Source organism: Aquarana catesbeiana, linkage group LG01 (assembly GCF_042186555.1).
Source record: "Aquarana catesbeiana isolate 2022-GZ linkage group LG01, ASM4218655v1, whole genome shotgun sequence".
Lineage (NCBI taxonomy): Eukaryota > Metazoa > Chordata > Amphibia > Anura > Ranidae > Aquarana > Aquarana catesbeiana.
Window position 1 is genome coordinate 5,394,989 of NC_133324.1, and position 22,705 is coordinate 5,417,693.

A 22,705-nucleotide genomic window follows, 5' to 3' on the forward strand; every position below is an offset into this window, starting at 1 on the left:
TAGAGGACAGGAAGTGACATAAATGTGAGTATTGGGGACATGGATGATGATTGGTGGTGATGTAGAGGACAGGAAGTGACATAAATGTGAGTATTGGGGACACGGATGATGATTGGTGATGATGTAGAGGACAGGAAGTGACATAAATGTGAGTATTGGGGACACAGATGATGATTGGTGATGATGTAGAGGACAGGAAGTGACATAAATGTGAGTATTGGGGACACGGATGATGATTGGTGGTGATGATGTAAAGGACAGGAAGTGACATAAATGTGAGTATTGGGGACACGGATGATGATTGGTGGTGATGATGTAGAGGACAGGAAGTGACATAAATGTGAGTATTGGGGACACGGATGATGATTGGTGATGATGTAGAGGACAGGAAGTGACATAAATGTGAGTATTGGGGACACAGATGATGATTGGTGGTGATGTAGAGGACAGGAAGTGACATAAATGTGAGTATTGGGGACACGGATGATGATTGGTGATGTAGAGGACAGGAAGTGACATAAATGTGAGTATTGGGGACACAGATGATGATTGGTGATGTAAAGGACAGGAAGTGACATAAATGTGAGTATTGGGGACACGGATGATGATTGGTGGTGATGTAGAGGACAGGAAGTGACATAAATGTGAGTATTGGGGACACGGATGATGATTGGTGATGATGTAGAGGACAGGAAGTGACATAAATGTGAGTATTGGGGACACAGATGATGATTGGTGATGATGTAGAGGACAGGAAGTGACATAAATGTGAGTATTTGGGACACGGATGATGATTGATAATGATGTAGAGGACAGGAAGTGACATAAATGTGAGTATTGGGGACACGGATGATGATTGGTGGTGATGATGTAGAGGACAGGAAGTGACATAAATGTGAGTATTGGGGACACGGATGATGATTGGTGATGATGTAGAGGACAGGAAGTGACATAAATGTGAGTATTTGGGACACAGATGATGATTGGTGGTGATGATGTAGAGGACAGGAAGTGACATAAATGTGAGTATTGGGGACACTGATGATGATGATTGGTGATGTAGAGGACAGGAAGTGACATAAATGTGAGTATTGGGGACACAGATGATGATTGGTGATGATGTAGAGGACAGGAAGTGACATAAATGTGAGTATTGGGGACACAGATGATGATTGGTGATGATGTAGAGGACAGGAAGTGACATAAATGTGAGTATTGGGGACACAGATGATGATTGGTGATGATGTAGAGGACAGGAAGTGACATAAATGTGAGTATTGGGGACACAGATGATGATTGGTGGTGATGATGTAGAGGACAGGAAGTGACATAAATGTGAGTATTGGGGACACAGATGATGATTGGTGGTGATGTAGAGGACAGGAAGTGACATAAATGTGAGTATTGGGGACACAGATGATGATTGGTGATGATGTAGAGGACAGGAAGTGACATAAATGTGAGTATTGGGGACACAGATGATGATTGGTGGTGATGATGTAGAGGACAGGAAGTGACATAAATGTGAGTATTGGGGACACAGATGATGATTGATGATGATGTAGAGGACAGGAAGTGACATAAATGTGAGTATTGGGGACACGGATGATGATTGGTGATGTAGAGGACAGGAAGTGACATAAATGTGAGTATTGGGGACACAGATGATGATTGGTGATGATGTAGAGGACAGGAAGTGACATAAATGTGAGTATTGGGGACACAGATGATGATTGGTGGTAATGTAGAGGACAGGAAGTGACATAAATGTGAGTATTGGGGACACAGATGATGATTGGTGATGATGTAGAGGACAGGAAGTGACATAAATGTGAGTATTGGGGACACGGATGATGATTGGTGATGATGTAGAGGACAGGAAATGACATAAATGTGAGTATTGGGGACACAGATGATGATTGGTGATAATGTAGAGGACAGGAAGTGACATAAATGTGAGTATTGGGGACACAGATGATGATTGGTGATAATGTAGAGGACAGGAAGTGACATAAATGTGAGTATTGGGGACACAGATGATGATTGGTGATGATGTAGAGGACAGGAAGTGACATAAATGTGAGTATTGGGGACACAGATGATGATTGGTGATGATGTAGAGGACAGGAAGTGACATAAATGTGAGTATTGGGGACACGGATGATGATTGGTGATGATGTAGAGGACAGGAAGTGACATAAATGTGAGTATTGGGGACACAGATGATGATTGGTGATAATGTAGAGGACAGGAAGTGACATAAATGTGAGTATTGGGGACACGGATGATGATTGGTGATGATGTAGAGGACAGGAAGTGACATAAATGTGAGTATTGGGGACACGGATGATGATTGGTGGTGATGTAGAGGACAGGAAGTGACATAAATGTGAGTATTGGGGACACAGATGATGATTGGTGATGATGTAGAGGACAGGAAGTGACATAAATGTGAGTATTGGGGACACAGATGATGATTGGTGATGATGTAGAGGACAGGAAGTGACATAAATGTGAGTATTGGGGACACAGATGATGATTGGTGATGATGTAGAGGACAGGAAGTGACATAAATGTGAGTATTGGGGACACGGATGATGATTAGTGATGTAGAGGACAGGAAGTGACATAAATGTGAGTATTGGGGACACAGATGATGATTGGTGATGATGTAGAGGACAGGAAGTGACATAAATGTGAGTATTGGGGACACAGATGATGATTGGTGATGATGTAGAGGACAGGAAGTGACATAAATGTGAGTATTGGGGACACAGATGATGATTGGTGATGATGTAGAGGACAGGAAGTGACATAAATGTGAGTATTGGGGACACGGATGATGATTAGTGATGTAGAGGACAGGAAGTGACATAAATGTGAGTATTGGGGACACGGATGATGATTGGTGGTGATGATGTAAAGGACAGGAAGTGACATAAATGTGAGTATTGGGGACACGGATGATGATTGGTGGTGATGATGTAAAGGACAGGAAGTGACATAAATGTGAGTATTGGGGACACGGATGATGATTGGTGGTGATGATGTAAAGGACAGGAAGTGACATAAATGTGAGTATTGGGGACACGGATGATGATTGGTGGTGATGTAGAGGACAGGAAGTGACATAAATGTGAGTATTGGGGACACGGATGATGATTGGTGGTGATGTAGAGGACAGGAAGTGACATAAATGTGAGTATTGGGGACACAGATGATGATTGGTGGTGATGTAGAGGACAGGAAGTGACATAAATGTGAGTATTGGGGACACAGATGATGATTGGTGATGATGTAGAGGACAGGAAGTGACATAAATGTGAGTATTGGGGACACAGATGATGATTGGTGATGATGTAGAGGACAGGAAGTGACATAAATGTGAGTATTGGGGACACGGATGATGATTGGTGATGATGTAGAGGACAGGAAGTGACATAAATGTGAGTATTGGGGACACGGATGATGATTGGTGATGATGTAGAGGACAGGAAGTGACATAAATGTGAGTATTGGGGACACGGATGATGATTGGTGATGTAGAGGACAGGAAGTGACATAAATGTGAGTATTGGGGACACGGATGATGATTGGTGATGATGTAGAGGACAGGAAGTGACATAAATGTGAGTATTGGGGACACAGATGATGATTGGTGATGATGTAGAGGACAGGAAGTGACATAAATGTGAGTATTGGGGACACGGATGATGATTGGTGGTGATGTAGAGGACAGGAAGTGACATAAATGTGAGTATTGGGGACACGGATGATGATTGGTGATGATGTAGAGGACAGGAAGTGACATAAATGTGAGTATTGGGGACACGGATGATGATTGGTGATGATGTAGAGGACAGGAAGTGATATAAATGTGAGTATTGGGGACACAGATGATGATTGGTGGTGATGATGTAGAGGACAGGAAGTGACATAAATGTGAGTATTGGGGACACGGATGATGATTGGTGATGATGTAGAGGACAGGAAGTGACATAAATGTGAGTATTGGGGACACGGATGATGATTGGTGATGATGTAGAGGACAGGAAGTGACATAAATGTGAGTATTGGGGACACAGATGATGATTGGTGGTGATGTAGAGGACAGGAAGTGATATAAATGTGAGTATTGGGGACACGGATGATGATTAGTGATGTAGAGGACAGGAAGTGACATAAATGTGAGTATTGGGGACACAGATGATGATTGATGATGTAGAGGACAGGAAGTGACATAAATGTGAGTATTGGGGACACAGATGATGATTGGTGGAGATGATGTAGAGGACAGGAAGTGACATAAATGTGAGTATTGGGGACACGGATGATGATTGGATGAAATGTTTTCTCACCTCCTCACATATCTTCTCCTCTTCCGGTGTGTATGAAATGGGCGGGGCTATGACGTCATACCATTAGACTCCTGCCTCAGTGTGTTGAGTAGACTCCTCCTCCTCCTCACACTGACGTCTGAGGCAGCCAATGGCTGTCCGAGTCTCCTGAGAGCGGGAAGACCGCAGACATCACGTGAGGTAAGAATTGGAGAATTATGAGCCTTTCCTTCCAATCACCTCATCACACCGATCATCGCCCCTCCCCCTCCCTCATCACAACCAATCACCTTCCATTTACCTCATACCGATCATCGCCCCTCCCCCTCATTCATCACAACCAATCACCTTCCATTTACCTCACACCTCACCTCCCGCCCTGGTAATATCATACAGTATATGTATATGGATAGTATTTAGAAGTAGATAAGATAGTACATAGAAGGGGGAGGGGAGTATATATATAGTATATAGGTCGGGAGGGGAGGATACAGATCGTATATAGATACATAATATATATACCCGGATATAGAGGTGTGACCTGTGTACTCTATGTATATGTACTCTCCAATGTCCCCACTATAGTCTATGACTGAGCCCAGGAGCTGATACTCCAATGTCCCCACTATAGTCTATGGCTAAGCCCAGGAGCTGACACTCCAATGTCCCCACTATAGTCTATGGCTAAGCCCAGGAGCTGACACTCTAATGTCCCCACTATAGTCTATGACTGAGCCCAGGAGCTGACACTCTAATGTCCCCACTATAGTCTATGACTGAGCCCAGGAGCTGACACTCTAATGTCCCCACTATAGTCTATGACTGGGCCCAGGAGCTGACACTCTAATGTCCCCACAATAGTCTATGACTGAGCCCGGGAGCTGACACTCTAATGTCCCCATTATAGTCTATGACTGAGCCCAGGAGCTGACACTCTAATGTCCTCACTATAGTCTATGGCTGAGCCCAGGAGCTGACACTCTAATGTCCCCAGTGCAGTCTATGACTGAGCCTCTAATCTTTATCTGTTTGAATCTTTGCCAGGAGATGCGGAGTTGTTGGAGTTGTCGGAGTTGTCGGAGTGTGGGGAGTTGTCGGAGTGTGGGGAGTTGTCGGAGATGCGGAGTTGTCGGAGTGTGGGGAGTTGTCGGAGTGTGGGGAGTTGTCGGAGTGTGGGGAGTTGTCGGAGTTGTCGGAGTGTGGGGAGTTGTCGGAGTGTGGGGAGTTGTCGGAGTTGTCGGAGTGTGGGGAGTTGTTGGAGATGCGGAGTTGTCGGAGTGTGGGGAGTTGTCGGAGGTGGGGAGTTGTTGGAGTGTGGGGAGTTGTCGGAGTGTGGGGAGTTGTTGGAGATGCGGAGTTGTCGGAGTGTGGGGAGTTGTCGGAGGTGGGGAGTTGTTGGAGATGCGGAGTTGTCGGAGTGTGGGGAGTTGTTGGAGTTGTCGGAGTGCGGGGAGTTGTCGGAGGTGGGGAGTGGCGCTCCAGTGAGATTTCGGCAGACCTTCGGAGAAAGGTGGTTGAAGTCTATCAGTCTGGACAGGGTTACACCACCATCTCCAAGGCCCTGGACCTCAATGGGACTACGGTCAGAGCCATTCTCACCAAGTGGAAGAAGTTTGGAACGGTGGTGAATCTACCTAGGAGTGGTCGTCCTGCGAAAATCTCCCCCCAGGCCAGAAGGATCATCATCAGTGAAGTCAAGAAGAAGCCTTCTGCCTGGTCCCGGGAACTTCAGGCCTCTCTGGCCTCGGCTCAGGTGAATGTTCAGGACTCAACCATTAGAAAGACTCTGTGCAAAAACGGGAGAGTGGTGAGCCGGAAACCTCTCTTCCCTAAAAGGAACATGGCGGCTTGTCAGGAGTGCAGCGGAAATCTCCAGAATATCTCATCTCTGGAAGGGCGTTCTGTGCCACCAAGAATCAAAAGTCCACTGTGTTCAGAAAAGGTATATGATGTTCCAGAGTTCCTGTGGGACTAATACTGTTCTATGGAATCAGAATAAAGAATCCACTCACCACCAGTGTAAGGAGGTACTACCATGACCACCAGTGTACGGAGGTACTACCATGACCACCAGTGTATGGAGGTACTACCATGACCACCAGTGTACGGAGGTACTACCATGACCACCAGTGTATGGAGGGGATGTGTCTCTGGGGTGTATCCCTGGGGGTGTATCCCTGGGGGTGTGTCTCTGGGGTGTATCCCTGGGGGAGTGTCTCTGGAGTGTATTTTTGGGGGTGTGTCTCTGGGTTGTGTTTCTGGAGTGTATCTTTGGGGGGTGTCACGGGGGTGTGTCATGGGGGTGTGTCACGGGGGTGTCTGTGGGAGGTATATCCCTGGGGGTGTGTCTCGGAGGTGTGTCTCTGGGGGGTGTATGCCTGGGGGTGTATCCCTGGGGGTGTGTCTAGGAGTTGTGTCTCTGGGGGTGTGTCTCTGGGGGTGTACCCCTTAGGGTGTGTCTCTGGGGGGTGTATCCCTGGGGGTTTGTCTCTGGGGGGGTGTGTCTCGGAGGTGTGACTCTGGGGGGGTGTATCCCTGGGGGTGTGTCTCGGAGGTGTGACTCTGGGGGTGTGTCTCTGGGGGTGTATCCCTGGGGGTGTGTCTCGGAGGTGTGTCTCTGGGGGTGTGTCTCTGGGGGGTGTATCCCTGGGGGTGTGTCTCTGGGGGGTGTATCCCTGGGGGTGTGTCTCTGGGGGGTGTGTCTCTGGGGGGTGTGTCTCTGGGGGGTGTGTCTCTGGGGGTGTGTGTCTGGGGGTGTGTCTCTGAGGTGTGTCTCTGGGGGGTGTCTCGGGGGTGTGTCTCTGGAGGTGTGTCTCGGGGGTGTGTCTCTGGGGGTGTGTCTCGGAGGTGTGTCTCAGGGGTGTGTCTTTGGCGGTTTGTCTCGGGGGTGTGTCTCTGGGGGTGTGTCTCGGGGGTGTGTCTCGGAGGTGTGTCTCTGGGGGTGTGTCTCAGGGGTGTGTCTTTGGCGGTGTGTCTCAGGGGTGTGTCTCTGGGGGGTGTCTCAGGGGTATGTCTTTGGCGGTGTGTCTCTGGGGGTGTGTCTCTGGGGGTGTGTCTCGGGGGTGTGTCTCGGAGGTGTGTCTCTGGGGGTGTATCTCAGGGGTGTGTCTTTGGCGGTGTGTCTCAGGGGTGTGTCTCTGGGGGGTGTCTCAGGGGTATGTCTTTGGCGGTGTGTCTCTGGGGGTGTGTCTCTGGGGGTGTGTCTCGGGGGGGTGTCTCAGGGGTATGTCTTTGGCGGTGTGTCTCGGGGGTGTGTCTCTGGGGGGGTGTCTCGGGGGGGTGTCTCTGGGGGAGTGTCTCGGGGGGGTGTCTCTGGGGGGGTGTCTCAGGGGTATGTCTTTGGCGGTGTGTCTCTGGGGGGTGTCCCTGGGGGTGTGTCTCTGGGGGAGTGTCTCAGGGGGGTGTCTCTGGGGGGGTGTCTCGGAGGTGTGTCTCTGGGGGTGTGTCTCGGAGGTGTGTCTCTGGGGGTGTGTCTCGGAGGTGTGTCTCTGGGGGTGTGTCTCTGGGGGTGTGTCTCGGGGGGGTGTCTCAGGGGTATGTCTTTGGCGGTGTGTCTCAGGGGTGTGTCTCGGGGGGGTGTCTCAGGGGTATGTCTTTGGCGGTGTGTCTCAGGGGTGTGTCTCTGGGGGGTGTCTCAGGGGTATGTCTTTGGCGGTGTGTCTCGGGGGTGTGTCTCTGGGGGGGTGTCTCGGGGGGGTGTCTCTGGGGGAGTGTCTCGGGGGGGTGTCTCTGGGGGGGTGTCTCAGGGGTATGTCTTTGGCGGTGTGTCTCTGGGGGGTGTCTCTGGGGGGTGTCTCAGGGGTATGTCTTTGGCGGTGTGTCTCGGGGGTGTGTCTCTGGGGGGGTGTCTCGGAGGTGTGTCTCTGGGGGTGTGTCTCGGAGGTGTGTCTCTGGGGGTGTGTCTCTGGGGGTGTGTCTCGGGGGGGTGTCTCAGGGGTATGTCTTTGGCGATGTGTCTCAGGGGTGTGTCTCGGGGGGGTGTCTCAGGGGTATGTCTTTGGCGGTGTGTCTCAGGGGTGTGTCTCTGGGGGGTGTCTCAGGGGTATGTCTTTGGCGGTGTGTCTCGGGGGTGTGTCTCTGGGGGGGTGTCTCGGGGGGGTGTCTCTGGGGGAGTGTCTCGGGGGGGTGTCTCTGGGGGGGTGTCTCAGGGGTATGTCTTTGGCGGTGTGTCTCTGGGGGGTGTCCCTGGGGGTGTGTCTCTGGGGGAGTGTCTCGGGGGGGTGTCTCTGGGGGGGTGTCTCTGGGGGGGTGTCTCGGAGGTGTGTCTCTGGGGGTGTGTCTCGGAGGTGTGTCTCGGAGGTGTGTCTCTGGGGGTGTGTCTCGGGGGGGTGTCTCGGGGGGGTGTCTCTGGGGGAGTGTCTCGGGGGGGTGTCTCAGGGGTATGTCTTTGGCGGTGTGTCTCTGGGGGGTGTCCCTGGGGGTGTGTCTCTGGGGGAGTGTCTCGGGGGGGTGTCTCTGGGGGGTGTCTCTGGGGGGGTGTCTCGGAGGTGTGTCTCTGGGGGTGTGTCTCGGGGGGGTGTCTCTGGGGGAGTGTCTCGGGGGGGTGTCTCTGGGGGGGTGTCTCGGAGGTGTGTCTCGGGGGGTGTCTCTGGGGGGTGTGTCTCTGGGGGAGTGTCTCGGGGGGGTGTCTCGGGGGGGTGTCTCTGGGGGGGTGTCTCGGAGGTGTGTCTCTGGGGGTGTGTCTCGGGGGGTGTCTCTGGGGGTGTGTCTCGGGGGGCGTGTCTCTGGGGTTGTGTCTCGGGGAGTGTCTCGGGGGTGTGTCTCTGGGGGGGTGTCTCTGGGGTTGTGTCTCTGGGGTGTGTCTCTGGGGGGGTGTCTCTGGGGGGGGTGTCTCGGGGGTGTGTCTCTGGGGGTGTGTCTCTGGGGTTGTGTCTCTGGGGTGTGTCTCTGAGGGTGAGTCTCTGGGGTTGTGTCTCTGGGGTGTGTCTCTGAGGGTGTGTCTCTGGGGGTGTGTCTCTGGGGGTGTGTCTCTGGGGGTGTGTCTCGGGGGTGTGTCTCTGGGGGTGTGTCTCTGGGACATTGACACACCTGGAAATGGTTTCACATCCATATAAAATGTATATTTATTGTGAATAATAATGATATATAGGGAATAATATTGATTTCCTTCCTGATGTGGTTTAGTATTTCCGCCCCTTTCATGCAGTGTCTCCGCCCCCCAGAAGGTGAAGGACTTCCTCTCCTGGAGGTTCAGCTCTCTGATTCTGCAGATTTGTGATCACCAGAAGCAGATGGAATCCATTGTGTACTTTTTTGGTCAGTGTCACCTGAGGCTGTCTGATTCATCATGGAGCCTGACAAGTATGGATGGGGGGTGTGTCTCTGGGGGTGTGTCTCTGGGGGTGTGTCTCGGAGGTGTGTCTCTGGGGGTGTGTCTCAGGGGTGTGTCTTTGGCGGTGTGTCTCAGGGGTGTGTCTCTGGGGGGTGTCTCAGGGGTATGTCTTTGGCGGTGTGTCTCTGGGGGTGTGTCTCTGGGGGTGTGTCTCGGGGGTGTGTCTCTGGGGGTGTGTCTCTGGGGGTGTGTCTCTGGGGGTGTGTCTCTGGGGGTGTGTCTCGGGGACATTGACACACCTGGAAATGGTTTCACATCCATATAAAATGTATATTTATTGTGAATAATAATGATATATAGGGAATAATATTGATTTCCTTCCTGATGTGGTTTTGTATCTCCGCCCCTTTCATGCAGTGTCTCCGCCCCCCAGAAGGTGAAGGACTTCCTCTCCTGGAGGTTCAGCTCTCTGATTCTGCAGATTTGTGATCACCAGAAGCAGATGGAATCCATTGTGTACTTTTTTGGTCAGCGTCACCTGAGGCTGTCTGATTCATCATGGAGCCTGACAAGTATGGATGGGGGGTGTGTCTCTGGGGGTGTGTCTCTGGGGGTGTGTCTCGGAGGTGTGTCTCTGGGGGTGTGTCTCAGGGGTGTGTCTTTGGCGGTGTGTCTCAGGGGTGTGTCTCTGGGGGGTGTCTCAGGGGTATGTCTTTGGCGGTGTGTCTCTGGGGGTGTGTCTCTGGGGGTGTGTCTCGGGGGTGTGTCTCGGGGGTGTGTCTCGGAGGTGTGTCTCTGGGGGTGTGTCTCAGGGGTGTGTCTTTGGCGGTGTGTCTCAGGGGTGTGTCTCTGGGGGGTGTCTCAGGGGTATGTCTTTGGCGGTGTGTCTCTGGGGGTGTGTCTCTGGGGGGTGTCTCGGGGGGGTGTCTCAGGGGTATGTCTTTGGCGGTGTGTCTCAGGGGTGTGTCTCTGGGGGGTGTCTCAGGGGTATGTCTTTGGCGGTGTGTCTGGGGGGGTGTCTCGGGGGGGTGTCTCAGGGGTATGTCTTTGGCGGTGTGTCTCAGGGGTGTGTCTCTGGGGGGTGTCTCAGGGGTATGTCTTTGGCGGTGTGTCTCGGGGGTGTGTCTCTGGGGGGTGTCTCAGGGGTATGTCTTTGGCGGTGTGTCTGGGGGTGTGTCTCTGGGGGGTGTCTCAGGGGTATGTCTTTGGCGGTGTGTCTCGGAGGTGTGTCTCTGGGGGGGTGTCTCGGGGGGGTGTCTCTGGGGGAGTGTCTCGGGGGGGTGTCTCAGGGGTATGTCTTTGGCGGTGTGTCTCTGGGGGGTGTCCCTGGGGGTGTGTCTCTGGGGAGTGTCTCGGGGGGTGTCTCTGGGGGGGTGTCTCTGGGGGGGTGTCTCGGAGGTGTGTCTCTGGGGGTGTGTCTCGGGGGGGTGTCTCTGGGGGACTGTCTCGGGGGGGTGTCTCTGGGGGGGTGTCTCGGAGGTGTGTCTCTGGGGGTGTGTCTCGGGGGGGTGTCTCTGGGGGGTGTGTCTCTGGGGGAGTGTCTCGGGGGGGTGTCTCTGGGGGGGTGTCTCTGGGGAGGTGTCTCGGAGGTGTGTCTCTGGGGGTGTGTCTCGGGGGGTGTCTCTGGGGGTGTGTCTCGGGGGGGTGTCTCTGGGGGGTGTCTCTGGGGTGTGTCTCGGGGTGTGTCTCTGGGGGTGTGTCTCTGGGGGTGTGTCTCTCTGGGGGTGTGTCTCGGAGGTGTGTGTCGGGGGTGTGTCTCTGGGATGTATCCCTGGGGGTGTGTCTCTGAGGGTGTGTCTCTGGGGGGGTGTCTCTGGGGTGTGTCTCTGGGGGTGTGTCTCGGAGGTGTGTCTCTGGGGGTGTGTCTCGGGGGGGTGTCTCGGGGGGTGTCTCTGGGGGTGTGTCTCTGGGGGTGTGTCTCTGGGACATTGACACACCTGGAAATGGTTTCACATCCATATAAAATGTATATTTATTGTGAATAATAATGATATATAGGGAATAATATTGATTTCCTTCCTGATGTGGTTTTGTATTTCCGCCCCTTTCATGCAGTGTCTCCGCCCCCCAGAAGGTGAAGGACTTCCTCTCCTGGAGGTGTGTCTCGGGGGTGTGTCTCGGAGGTGTGTCTCTGGGGGTGTATCTCAGGGGTGTGTCTTTGGCGGTGTGTCTCAGGGGTGTGTCTCTGGGGGGTGTCTCAGGGGTATGTCTTTGGCGGTGTGTCTCTGGGGGTGTGTCTCTGGGGGTGTGTCTCGGGGGGGTGTCTCAGGGGTATGTCTTTGGCGGTGTGTCTCGGGGGTGTGTCTCTGGGGGGTGTCTCAGGGGTATGTCTTTGGCGGTGTGTCTGGGGGTGTGTCTCTGGGGGGTGTCTCAGGGGTATGTCTTTGGCGGTGTGTCTCGGAGGTGTGTCTCTGGGGGGGTGTCTCGGGGGGGTGTCTCTGGGGGAGTGTCTCGGGGGGGTGTCTCAGGGGTATGTCTTTGGCGGTGTGTCTCTGGGGGGTGTCCCTGGGGGTGTGTCTCTGGGGAGTGTCTCGGGGGGTGTCTCTGGGGGGGTGTCTCTGGGGGGGTGTCTCGGAGGTGTGTCTCTGGGGGTGTGTCTCGGGGGGGTGTCTCTGGGGGACTGTCTCGGGGGGGTGTCTCTGGGGGGGTGTCTCGGAGGTGTGTCTCTGGGGGTGTGTCTCGGGGGGGTGTCTCTGGGGGGTGTGTCTCTGGGGGAGTGTCTCGGGGGGGTGTCTCTGGGGGGGTGTCTCTGGGGAGGTGTCTCGGAGGTGTGTCTCTGGGGGTGTGTCTCGGGGGGTGTCTCTGGGGGTGTGTCTCGGGGGGGTGTCTCTGGGGGGTGTCTCTGGGGTGTGTCTCGGGGTGTGTCTCTGGGGGTGTGTCTCTGGGGGTGTGTCTCTCTGGGGGTGTGTCTCGGAGGTGTGTGTCGGGGGTGTGTCTCTGGGATGTATCCCTGGGGGTGTGTCTCTGAGGGTGTGTCTCTGGGGGGGTGTCTCTGGGGTGTGTCTCTGGGGGTGTGTCTCGGAGGTGTGTCTCTGGGGGTGTGTCTCGGGGGGGTGTCTCGGGGGGTGTCTCTGGGGGTGTGTCTCTGGGGGTGTGTCTCTGGGACATTGACACACCTGGAAATGGTTTCACATCCATATAAAATGTATATTTATTGTGAATAATAATGATATATAGGGAATAATATTGATTTCCTTCCTGATGTGGTTTTGTATTTCCGCCCCTTTCATGCAGTGTCTCCGCCCCCCAGAAGGTGAAGGACTTCCTCTCCTGGAGGTTCAGCTCTCTGATTCTGCAGATTTGTGATCACCAGAAGCAGATGGAATCCATTGTGTACTTTTTTGGTCAGCGTCACCTGAGACTGTCTGATTCATCATGGAGCCTGACAAGTATAGATGGGGGGGATACCAGGGGACATCGCTGAATCTCTGGGGGGGGATACCAGGGGACATCACTGAATCTCTGGGGGGGGGGGAATACCAGGGGACATCACTGAATCTCTGGGGGGGGGGATACCAGGGGACATCACTGAATCTCTGGGGGGGGGGGGATACCAGGGGACATCACTGAATCTCTGGGGGGGGGATACCAGGGGACATCACTGAATCTCTGGGGGGGGGGATACCAGGGGACATCGCTGAATCTCTGGGGGGGGATACCAGGGGACATCACTGAATCTCTGGGGGGGGGGGGATACCAGGGGACATCACTGAATCTCTGGGGGGGGGGATACCAGGGGACATCACTGAATCTCTGGGGAGGGGGATACCAGGGGACATCACTGAATCTCTGGGGGGGGGATACCAGGGGACATCACTGAATCTCTGGGGGGGGGATACCAGGGGACATCACTGAATCTCTGGGGGGAGGGGATACCAGGGGACATCGCTGAATCTCTGGGAGGGGGGTGATAATAGTGCGTCCGCTGACACCAATGTTGGGGTTAATAGTGCGTCCGCTGACAGCAATGCCGGGGTTAATAGTGCGTCTGCTGACACCAATGTGGGGGGTTAATAGTGCGTCCGCTGACACCAATGTTGGGGGTTAATAGAGCGTCCGCTGACACCACTGCTGAGGGTTAATAGAGCGTCCGCTGACACCAATGCTGGGGGTTAATAGAGCGTCCGCTGACACCAATGCTGGGGGTTAATAGAGCGTCCGCTGACACCACTGCTGAGGGTTAATAGAGCGTCCGCTGACACCAATGCTGAGGGTTAATAGTGCGTCCGCTGACACCAATGCTGAGGGTTAATAGTGCGTCCGCTGACACCACTGCTGAGGGTTAATAGAGCGTCCGCTGACACCAATGCTGGGGGTTAATAGAGCGTCCGCTGACACCACTGCTGAGGGTTAATAGAGCGTCCGCTGACACCAATGCTGAGGGTTAATAGTGCGTCCGCTGACAGCAATGCTGGGGTTAATAGTGCGTCCGCTGACACCACTGCTGAGGGTTAATAGTGCGTCCGCTGACACCAATGCTGAGGGTTAATAGTGCGTCCGCTGACACCAATGCTGGGAGTTAATAGTGCGTCCGCTGACACTAATGCTGGGGGTTAATAGTGCGTCCGCTGACACCAATGCTACAAGCTTGAGGCAGATATTTTTGCGTGTTCCGGGATTGCGTGGAAACGTGCATTTCTGTGCGCATTAACGGAACGCGCAGATGTGACCGGAGACTGATATGGTGGAAAGTTGTCACCGCGGCACGCCGTGTTCCGCCATATTTCCATTTATATTCCTTTGTTCCCTGTTCCAATTTTTCCTTTTCCCCAAGTATTGGGCATGAGTGATTGTCCATACAGAGCAGGAGATCTATGGGGGAGGGGGGTGGTCAGTAGATCAATAGAGCATATGACTGGAAGCAGGGGGCCAAGACAGGGGGTGGGGGGGAAGGTCACATGACCCAGACATTATGCTCGGGGGCAGGGCACAGGTGACAGGCTCCCTCTCCTAGCACCTCCCCTACAACATTACGTCATACTCCTTTGCTCCGCCCCTAACTATTCTGCTCCACCCACTCCTCAGTCTGAATTCTCCTACACCGAGAGATTAGATGAGTCTCCTCCCACATAAAGTCCCTGGCTCCGCCTCCTGCACAGGCTGATGTACTCTAATGGGTGCAGCTAATCTAAGAGGACATTCTGATGGGGTAACTGATCTATTGGGGCACTCTGATGGGGCAAGTGATTTGTGGGGGTACACGGATGGGGCAAGTGATTTGTGGGGAATCCGAAATACAAAAATGTACTATACTTCAACTGAGCAGTCCTTAGATATGGTGGCTGCATTCGTTTTCTTTTCTTTTTGTCTTTGATCCTTCCAGTAACTTCCTGTCCTAGGGTGACAACACTCACTGTACTGAATCTATGGAGACGTTGTCACCGTAGGACAGAAAGTGTGTTTGGACTACAGAATACTCCCCCCCTGTCTATAACATAGTGAGGTGATGTTTTGTAGTCCACATAGAGAACTGGGACTGAAAATAGTCCAGAGACAACGAGAGCAGAAAGTTCTGAGCTCTGTATATTTCCGGCAGGATGAAAAGTGACATTTTTGCACTTGTAGAAGGGATAGAAGAATACGGTATATTCTATTTCTTCATGCAGACTTGTAAAGTTGCTGAGAGGTCCACTTTAAGGTCTGCCTGGAGTCCTGCTATGAAGCCTTGATTGCTGAGCTCTTCTTGTCCAGGATAGGGACTCTTACGTCTTCCCTTCTTCTTGTCACAGGAAGAATACCTCAGCTCCTTGTTAAGTGAATATCAAGAGAAAGATGAAGTGGAGCAACAAAGAGCGCTGTGTGCCAAAGCCTGCCGAAGATCCTCCAAGGGTAAGTACTAGCAGATAACAGCCCCTGCTTCACCACAGCCACACACTTTATTTTCTATCAAAGCTGCTGCTAGAATGGAAATCACCTTGCCTTAAGTGTAGACCCCCGAGCAGAGGAAATATTTTGGCACCTACTGGGCATGGACACGTCGTGGCCTCCCCTTTCCAACCCTCTAACCACCCTATTGGTCTGTGTAGCTTCCTGTCATACATGTACTGCATTATGACCACTAGATGGAGCTGAGGATCATCCTTATTTTCTTATTCCTGCTGGGGGGATGTCAGTGTCAGGATGGGGGGTGTCGGTGTAATATTCCTGGGGGGATGTCAGTGTCAGGATGGGGGGTGTCGGTGTAATATTCCTGGGGGGATGTCAGTGTCAGGATGGGGGGTGTCAGTGTAATATTCCTGGGGGGATGTCAGTGTCAGGATGGGGGGTGTCGGTGTAATATTCCTCCTGGGGGGATGTCAGTGTCAGGATGGGGGGTGTCGGTGTAATATTCCTGGGGGGACGTCAGTGTCAGGATGAGGGGTGTCGGTGTAATATTCCTGGGGGGACGTCAGTGTCAGGATGGGGGGTGTCAGTGTAATATTCTTGCTGGGGGGTATGGGTGTAATATTCATGTTGGGGGGTTATGGGTGTAATATTCCTGCTGGGGGGGGGGGGGTATGTGTGTAATCCTGCTGGGAGGGTGTCGGTGTAATATTCATGTTGGGTGGGTATGGGTGTAATATTCATGTTGGGGGGGTTATGGGTGTAATATTCCTGCTGGGGGGGTATGTGTGTAATATTCCTGCTGGGAGGGTGTCGGTGTAATATTCATGTTGGGTGGGTATGGGTGTAATATTCATGTTGGGGCTTGTCGCTGTAATATTCCTGATGGGGGACTATGAGTGTAATATTCCTGCTGGGGGGAGTATGGGTGTAATATTCATGTTGGGGGGGTATGGTTGTAATATTCATGTTGGGGGAGTATGGGTGTATTATTCATGTTGAGGGGACGTTTGTGCAGGAAGTTCTTGTCGTATGATGGACACGGCGAGGATTTGGTCACACCTAGGTGTTCTGGATTCCCGAATCGGTGCAAAACGCAGCACACGCTTGCGATCCCTTTACTTTCAATATCATCCCAATCGAGGCGTGATTTTGCCGCGATTGTTGCCTGACGGCCTATGGGAAATAGGCGTCCCGCAATTATTTTTGTGTGATTTGTCAGGTGACAATATTGTCCCATGATTGGGGTGCCATTGAAAATAACTGGATCACAATCTGGAATCGCAGTAATTCCGCCCGCGATCCGGAAGGCCTAGGTGTGATCGCAGCCTAAGCGTCTTCTATCAGTTGCTGGGTTCACCTTCTGTAGATTCTGGGGGAACATTTTCTTCTCCAAACATTCCACACATTCGCTTCATTCTTCATTCCACCCTTGTATAGCGCTTTTCTCTCTGAGGACTCCAAGTATTGGAGAAGGCGTTGGCCGGGAATCGAACCCGGGTCAGCTGCTTGAAAGGCAGCTATGCTCACCACTGCACCACCAACGCAAGGTAGCATGTCTTTGTAGTGTGGGAGGAAACCGGAGTACCCGGAGGAAACCCACGCAAGCACAGGGAGAACATGCAAACTCCATGCAGATAGTGTCCTGGTCAGGATTTGAACCATGGACCCCAGTGCTGCAAGGCTAACCCCTAAGCCTCTGTGCTGCCTGTATGCGGCCTCTGTTCTCCAAGGCCCGCCCCCGCTGAACGGAGTTCATCAATTATGTCCACTCAAAGTGCCTCCAGAAGAAATCCAAACTTATCCTAAACTGCAATCTATGTATATAACACTCCAAAACACACCCAATGAATACCGGCCTCCAACCTCCCCTTAGCCGGTCCAACACACGCCCGAGGAGGAGTATGGAAGAGGGAGAGAGGGAGGAAAGGAGGGGGGGAGGTTAGGGGTAAGGAAGGGGTGTGGGGGTTCCCCCCAACCCTCACCCCCTTCTTTCTCCAACCTTTCCCCCCCTTTTCCTCCCTCTCTCCCTCTTCCATACTCCCCCTTGTTCTTCAGGTGATTATGTTTTGGCGACGTATTGTCGAACCTTAAAGCTTCTGCAGAAAGGTAAATGGATGGCTGATGGGAAGACCCTCCGGTTACTGGAGTGGCAGCTCGCACCAGTGTGGGGACCTGTGTTGGTACAGCCGTACCTGGTCCCAGGGAGGCTTCCTCAGACTTTTTGTTGAGTCTTCTTCTAGGAACAGCTAATTGTCTTGTTTGTCCAGCTGCATTGATAGTTGGTGATTCAGAAGTTCCAAAAACGAAAATGGAGGGCTGATGGGAAAACCCTCTGGTTACTGAAGTGGCAGCCACCAGTGTAGGGACCTGTGTTGGTACAGCCATACCTGGTCCCTCAGGAGGGTTCCTTAGAATTTTTGTTGAGTCTTCTTCTAGGAACAGTCAATCATCTTGTTTGTCCATTTGCATTCATAGTTGGTGATTCAGAAGCTCCAAAAAGGGAAATAGAGGGCTGATGGGAAGGCCCTCTGGATACTGGAGTGGCAGCCGCCACCAGTGTAGGGACCTGTGTTGGTAAAGCCGTACCTGGTCCCTGGGAGGGTTCCTTAGACTTTTAGTTGAGTCTGTGATTCAGAAGCTGCTGATGAACGACACATTCTGCCAGAGTCTGAGTGGTAACGCCGCAATCTGCCGGTGTCTTAGTGGGAAAGTTACATTCTGCCCGAGTCAACAGAATCGTTGCATGCTGGAGGAGTCTCGATGTGAATGACACGTGGTTGATTTAACATTTTTTCCACCCTTTTGGTTAATTTCTTTCCCAACAGAGCTGCACCCTGCTCATTTAAGTGCAGTCCATCCCTGCTGTAGAGCAAGTGACACATTGAAAAGTCAGTCCAGGTCTCCATGAAGCCAAACCCCTCCTTCCTGCACCAGTTCTTCAGCCACTTGCTAAGCTCCCTAAGCTCCTGTTGCCTCCTTGGTGTGGCTCGAGGTACAGGCAGTATTTCTGAAAATGCTGCCTTGGAGGTCCTTTTCTTCAATATAGCCCCTAAGTCCCTGAAATCATTTTGTAGGGTGCTCCATTTTCTTCTAATGTTGTCATTGGTTCCAATATGTATCATGACAACTGGATCCTCCCCAGCCCCATCCAACAATCCGTCCATCCGATCTGCAATGTCCCGAACTCGTGCGACTGGGAAACAATATACTGTTCGTTGATCGCGGTCATTCTGACAGATTGCCCTTTCTGTCCCTCTAATAACAGAGTCCCCTACCACCAGGATCTGCCTATCCTTTTCTTTAGGCTTGCCCTCATCTTCATGGGAGGAGATATTCAAATGGCTGCCCTGGTATTTTGGTGGGTTCTCAACATGAACCTCACATTGTGCTGTAGTCTCAACATGAATGTGACATTCAGGTGGTGTCTCAATGTGAATGTCACATGCTGGTGGAGTATCCGTGTGAATGTCACATGCTGTTGGAGTATCTGTGTGAACGTCACATGCTGGTGGAGTCTCCGTGTGAACTACACATGCTGGTGGAGGCTCTGTGTGAACGTCACAAGCTGGTGGTGTCTCCGTGTGAACGTCACAAGCTGGTGGTGTCTCCATGTGAACGTCGCATGCTGGTGGCATCTCCGTGTGAACGTCACATGCTAGTGGAATCTCCATGTGAACATCCCATGCTGGTGAAGTCTTCGTGTGAACGTCACATGCTGATGGTGTCTTCGTGTGAACGTCACATGCTGGTGGCGTCTCCGTGTGAACGTCACATGCTGGTGGTGGATTTAACATTTTTTCCACCCTCTTGGTTATTTTCTTTCCCAACAGAGCTGCACCCTGCTCATTTAAGTGCAGTCCATCCCTGCTGTAGAGCAAGTGACACATTGAAAAGTCAGTCCAGGTCTCCATGAAGCCAAACCCCTCCTTCCTGCACCAGTTCTTCAGCCACTTGCTAAGCTCTCTAAGCTCCTGTTGCCTCCTTGGTGTGGCTCGAGGTACAGGCAGTATTTCTGAAAATGCTGCCTTGGAGGTCCTTTTTTTCAATATAGCCCCTAAGTCCCTGAAATCATTTTGTAGGGTGCTCCATTTTCTTCTAATGTTGTCATTGGTTCCAATATGTACCATGACAACTGGATCCTCCCCAGCCCCATCCAACAAGCCGTCCATCCGATCTGCAATGTCCCGAACTCGTGCGACTGGGAAACAATATACTGTTCGTTGATCACGGTCATTCTGACAGATTGCCCTCTCTGTCCCTCTAATAACAGAGTCCCCTACCACCAGGATCTGCCTATCCTTTTCTTTAGGCTTGCCCTCATCTTCATGGGAGGAGATATTCAAATGGCTGCCCTGGTATTTTGGTGGGTTCTCAACATGAACCTCACATTGTGCTGTAGTCTCAACATGAATGTCACATGCTGGTGGAGTATCCTTGTGAACGTCACATGCTGGTGGAGTATCCTTGTGAACGTCACATGCTGGTGGAGTCTCCGTGTGAACGTCACATGCTGGTGGAGTCTCCGTGTGAACATCACATGATGGTGGAGTCTCCGTGTGAACGTCACATGCTGGTGGAGTCTCCGTGTGAACGTCACATGCTGGTGGAGTCCCCGTGTGAACGTCACATGCTGGTGGAGTCCCCGTGTGAACGTCACATGCTGGTGGAGGCTCCGTGTGAGCGTCACATGCTGGTGGAGGCTCCGTGTGAATGTCACATGCTGGTGGAGGCTCCGTGTGAACGTCACATGCTGGTGGAGTCTCCGTGTGAACGTTGCATGCTGGTGGCGTCTCCGTGTGAACATCACATGCTAGTGGAATCTCCATGTGAACATCCCATGCTGGTGAAGTCTTCGTGTGAACGTCACATGCTGATGGTGTCTTCGTGTGAACGTCACATGCTGGTGGCGTCTCCGTGTGAATGTCACATGCTGGTGGTGGATTTAACATTTTTTCCACCCTCTTGGTTATTTTCTTTCCCAACAGAGCTGCACCCTGCTCATTTAAGTGCAGTCCATCCCTGCTGTAGAGCAAGTGACACATTGAAAAGTCAGTCCAGGTCTCCATGAAGCCAAACCCCTCCTTCCTGCACCAGTTCTTCAGCCACTTGCTAAGCTCTCTAAGCTCCTGTTGCCTCCTTGGTGTGGCTCGAGGTACAGGCAGTATTTCTGAAAATGCTGCCTTGGAGGTCCTTTTCTTCAATATAGCCCCTAAGTCCCTGAAATCATTTTGTAGGGTGCTCCATTTTCTTCTAATGTTGTCATTGGTTCCAATATGTACCATGACAACTGGATCCTCCCCAGCCCCATCCAACAAGCCGTCCATTCGATCTGCAATGTCCCGAACTCGTGCGACTGGGAAACAATATACTGTTCGTTGATCGCGGTCATTCTGACAGATTGCCCTTTCTGTCCCTCTAATAACAGAGTCCCCTACCACCAGGATCTGCCTATCCTTTTCTTTAGGCTTGCCCTCATCTTCATGGGAGGAGATATTCAAATGGCTGCCCTGGTATTTTGGTGGGTTCTCAACATCAACCTCACATTGTGGTGTAGTCTCAACATGAATGTCACATGCTGGTGGAGTATCCTTGTGAACGTCACATGCTGGTGGAGTATCCTTGTGAACGTCACATGCTGGTGGAGTCTCCGTGTGAACATCACATGCTGGTGGAGTCTCCGTGTGAACATCACATGCTGGTGGAGTCTCCGTGTGAACGTCACATGCTGGTGGAGTCTCCGTGTGAACGTCACATGCTGGTGGAGTCCCCGTGTGAACGTCACATGCTGGTGGAGTCCCCGTGTGAACGTCACATGCTGGTGGAGGCTCCGTGTGAACGTCACTTGCTGGTGGAGGCTCCGTGTGAACGTCACATGCTGGTGGAGGCTCCGTGTGAACGTCACATGCTGGTGGAGGCTCCGTGTGAACGTCACATGCTGGTGGTGTCTCCGTGTGAACGTCACATGCTGGTGGGGACTCCGTGTGAATGTCACATGCTGGGGGAGTCTCAATGTAGCTTTCATATTCTGTCTCGCTCACTGGGGTAGTCCTGCCTTGTGAGCTGTGTCTGCAGTAAATACCGCGTACATCTGCAATAAAAAAGAATCAGAATTAGCACCTTCACCTACAATATATATATATCTATATATAGATATATAGATATATCTATATATAGATATATCTATATATAGATATATATATCATAAAATTATGGAGAGAATAGTTCCAAATTCCAGTGCAAGGGACAATAAATAATCCCAACATGACAGGGACACAGGGATGACTAATGGCCTTCATATAAAAATTTTGGTTGCCTGGCAGTTATGCTGACCCACTAAAATGAAAAAGGGGTCTGATTCTTCACTTTCGGGTGCGGTGGAGTAATCTGCAGTGCTTCTGTTTCTTATTATTAAACACCCATGATGATGAATGCGGACATATTTAATAAATAGCATCCCCCAGGACACCTACAGTGTCCCATCTGATAACAAATAGAGATCATACACCCATCAGCATGACCAACATACACATAAGAAGGGCTTGAAGATCAAACCTACCATGCGTATCCTCAAAACTCACCGTATCTGTCAGAACAAAGACATAGCAGCCACCTCCTGCTCCATGGCCGGCTCTGTGGCTGGGGCCACCAGTCCCGTCTGGCCTGGTGGCCGCTATGTCTTTGTTCTGACAGATACGGTGAGTTTTGAGGATACGCTTGGTAGGTTTGATCTTCAAGCCCTTCTTATGTGTATGTTGGTCTTGGTGATGGGTGCATGATCTCTATTTGTTATCAGATGGGACACTGTAGGGGGCCTGGGTACCTCTTCTTACATCAGTTTTGGACCCTTTACTAGTGTGCATTAGCTTGATTACATTCTATATACATGGTGAGTTTTATGTTCATGTTTTGTGCTTCTCTGTATAGTGGTGACCCTCATGGATATTTTTAGGGGTGCAACGGATCAAAAAACTGACGGTTCGGATCGTTCCTCGGATCAGGAGTCACGGTTCGGATCAACAAAAAAAAATCTCCCCCACTGTAATATCCACAATTTCCCCCACTGTAATATATTAGCAGGGTATGGTAGAGTATTGCAGGGTATTGGCGGGTATATTGGCAGAGTATTGGCAGGGTATGGCAGAGTATTGGCAGGGTATGGCAGAGTATTGGCAGGGTATGGCAGAGTATTGGCAGGGTATGGCAGAGTATTGGCAGGGTATGGAAGAGTATTGTAAGGGCATTGCAGAGTATTGGCACTGCTGCCATCCGA

General features: G+C 51.9%; 2 protein-coding genes and 1 non-coding gene across 3 annotated transcripts in view; 1 reads left to right on the top strand and 2 right to left on the bottom strand.

The window, feature by feature from the left end:
• M1AP (meiosis 1 associated protein) overlaps nucleotides 1-4,567 on the bottom strand; it is a gene marked incomplete at its 3' end in the record, with an annotated part of 64,539 nt that extends 59,972 nt beyond the window's left edge. The window contains 1 exon segment of the mRNA XM_073612219.1: nucleotides 4,359-4,567.
• Nucleotides 1-22,705, top strand: part of LOC141124113 (uncharacterized) — a 63,612-nt gene that overhangs the window by 13,566 nt on the left and 27,341 nt on the right. The window contains exons 2-4 of the mRNA XM_073612194.1: nucleotides 5,382-5,581; nucleotides 5,801-6,279; nucleotides 15,339-15,438. Of these exons, the coding sequence (XP_073468295.1) occupies nucleotides 5,382-5,581; nucleotides 5,801-6,279; nucleotides 15,339-15,438 (779 nt within the window). The remainder of the gene's footprint in view (nucleotides 1-5,381; nucleotides 5,582-5,800; nucleotides 6,280-15,338; nucleotides 15,439-22,705) is intronic.
• Nucleotides 16,908-16,979, bottom strand: TRNAE-UUC (transfer RNA glutamic acid (anticodon UUC)). Its single transcript has one exon. It is a non-coding gene; the product is annotated as a tRNA-Glu (tRNA).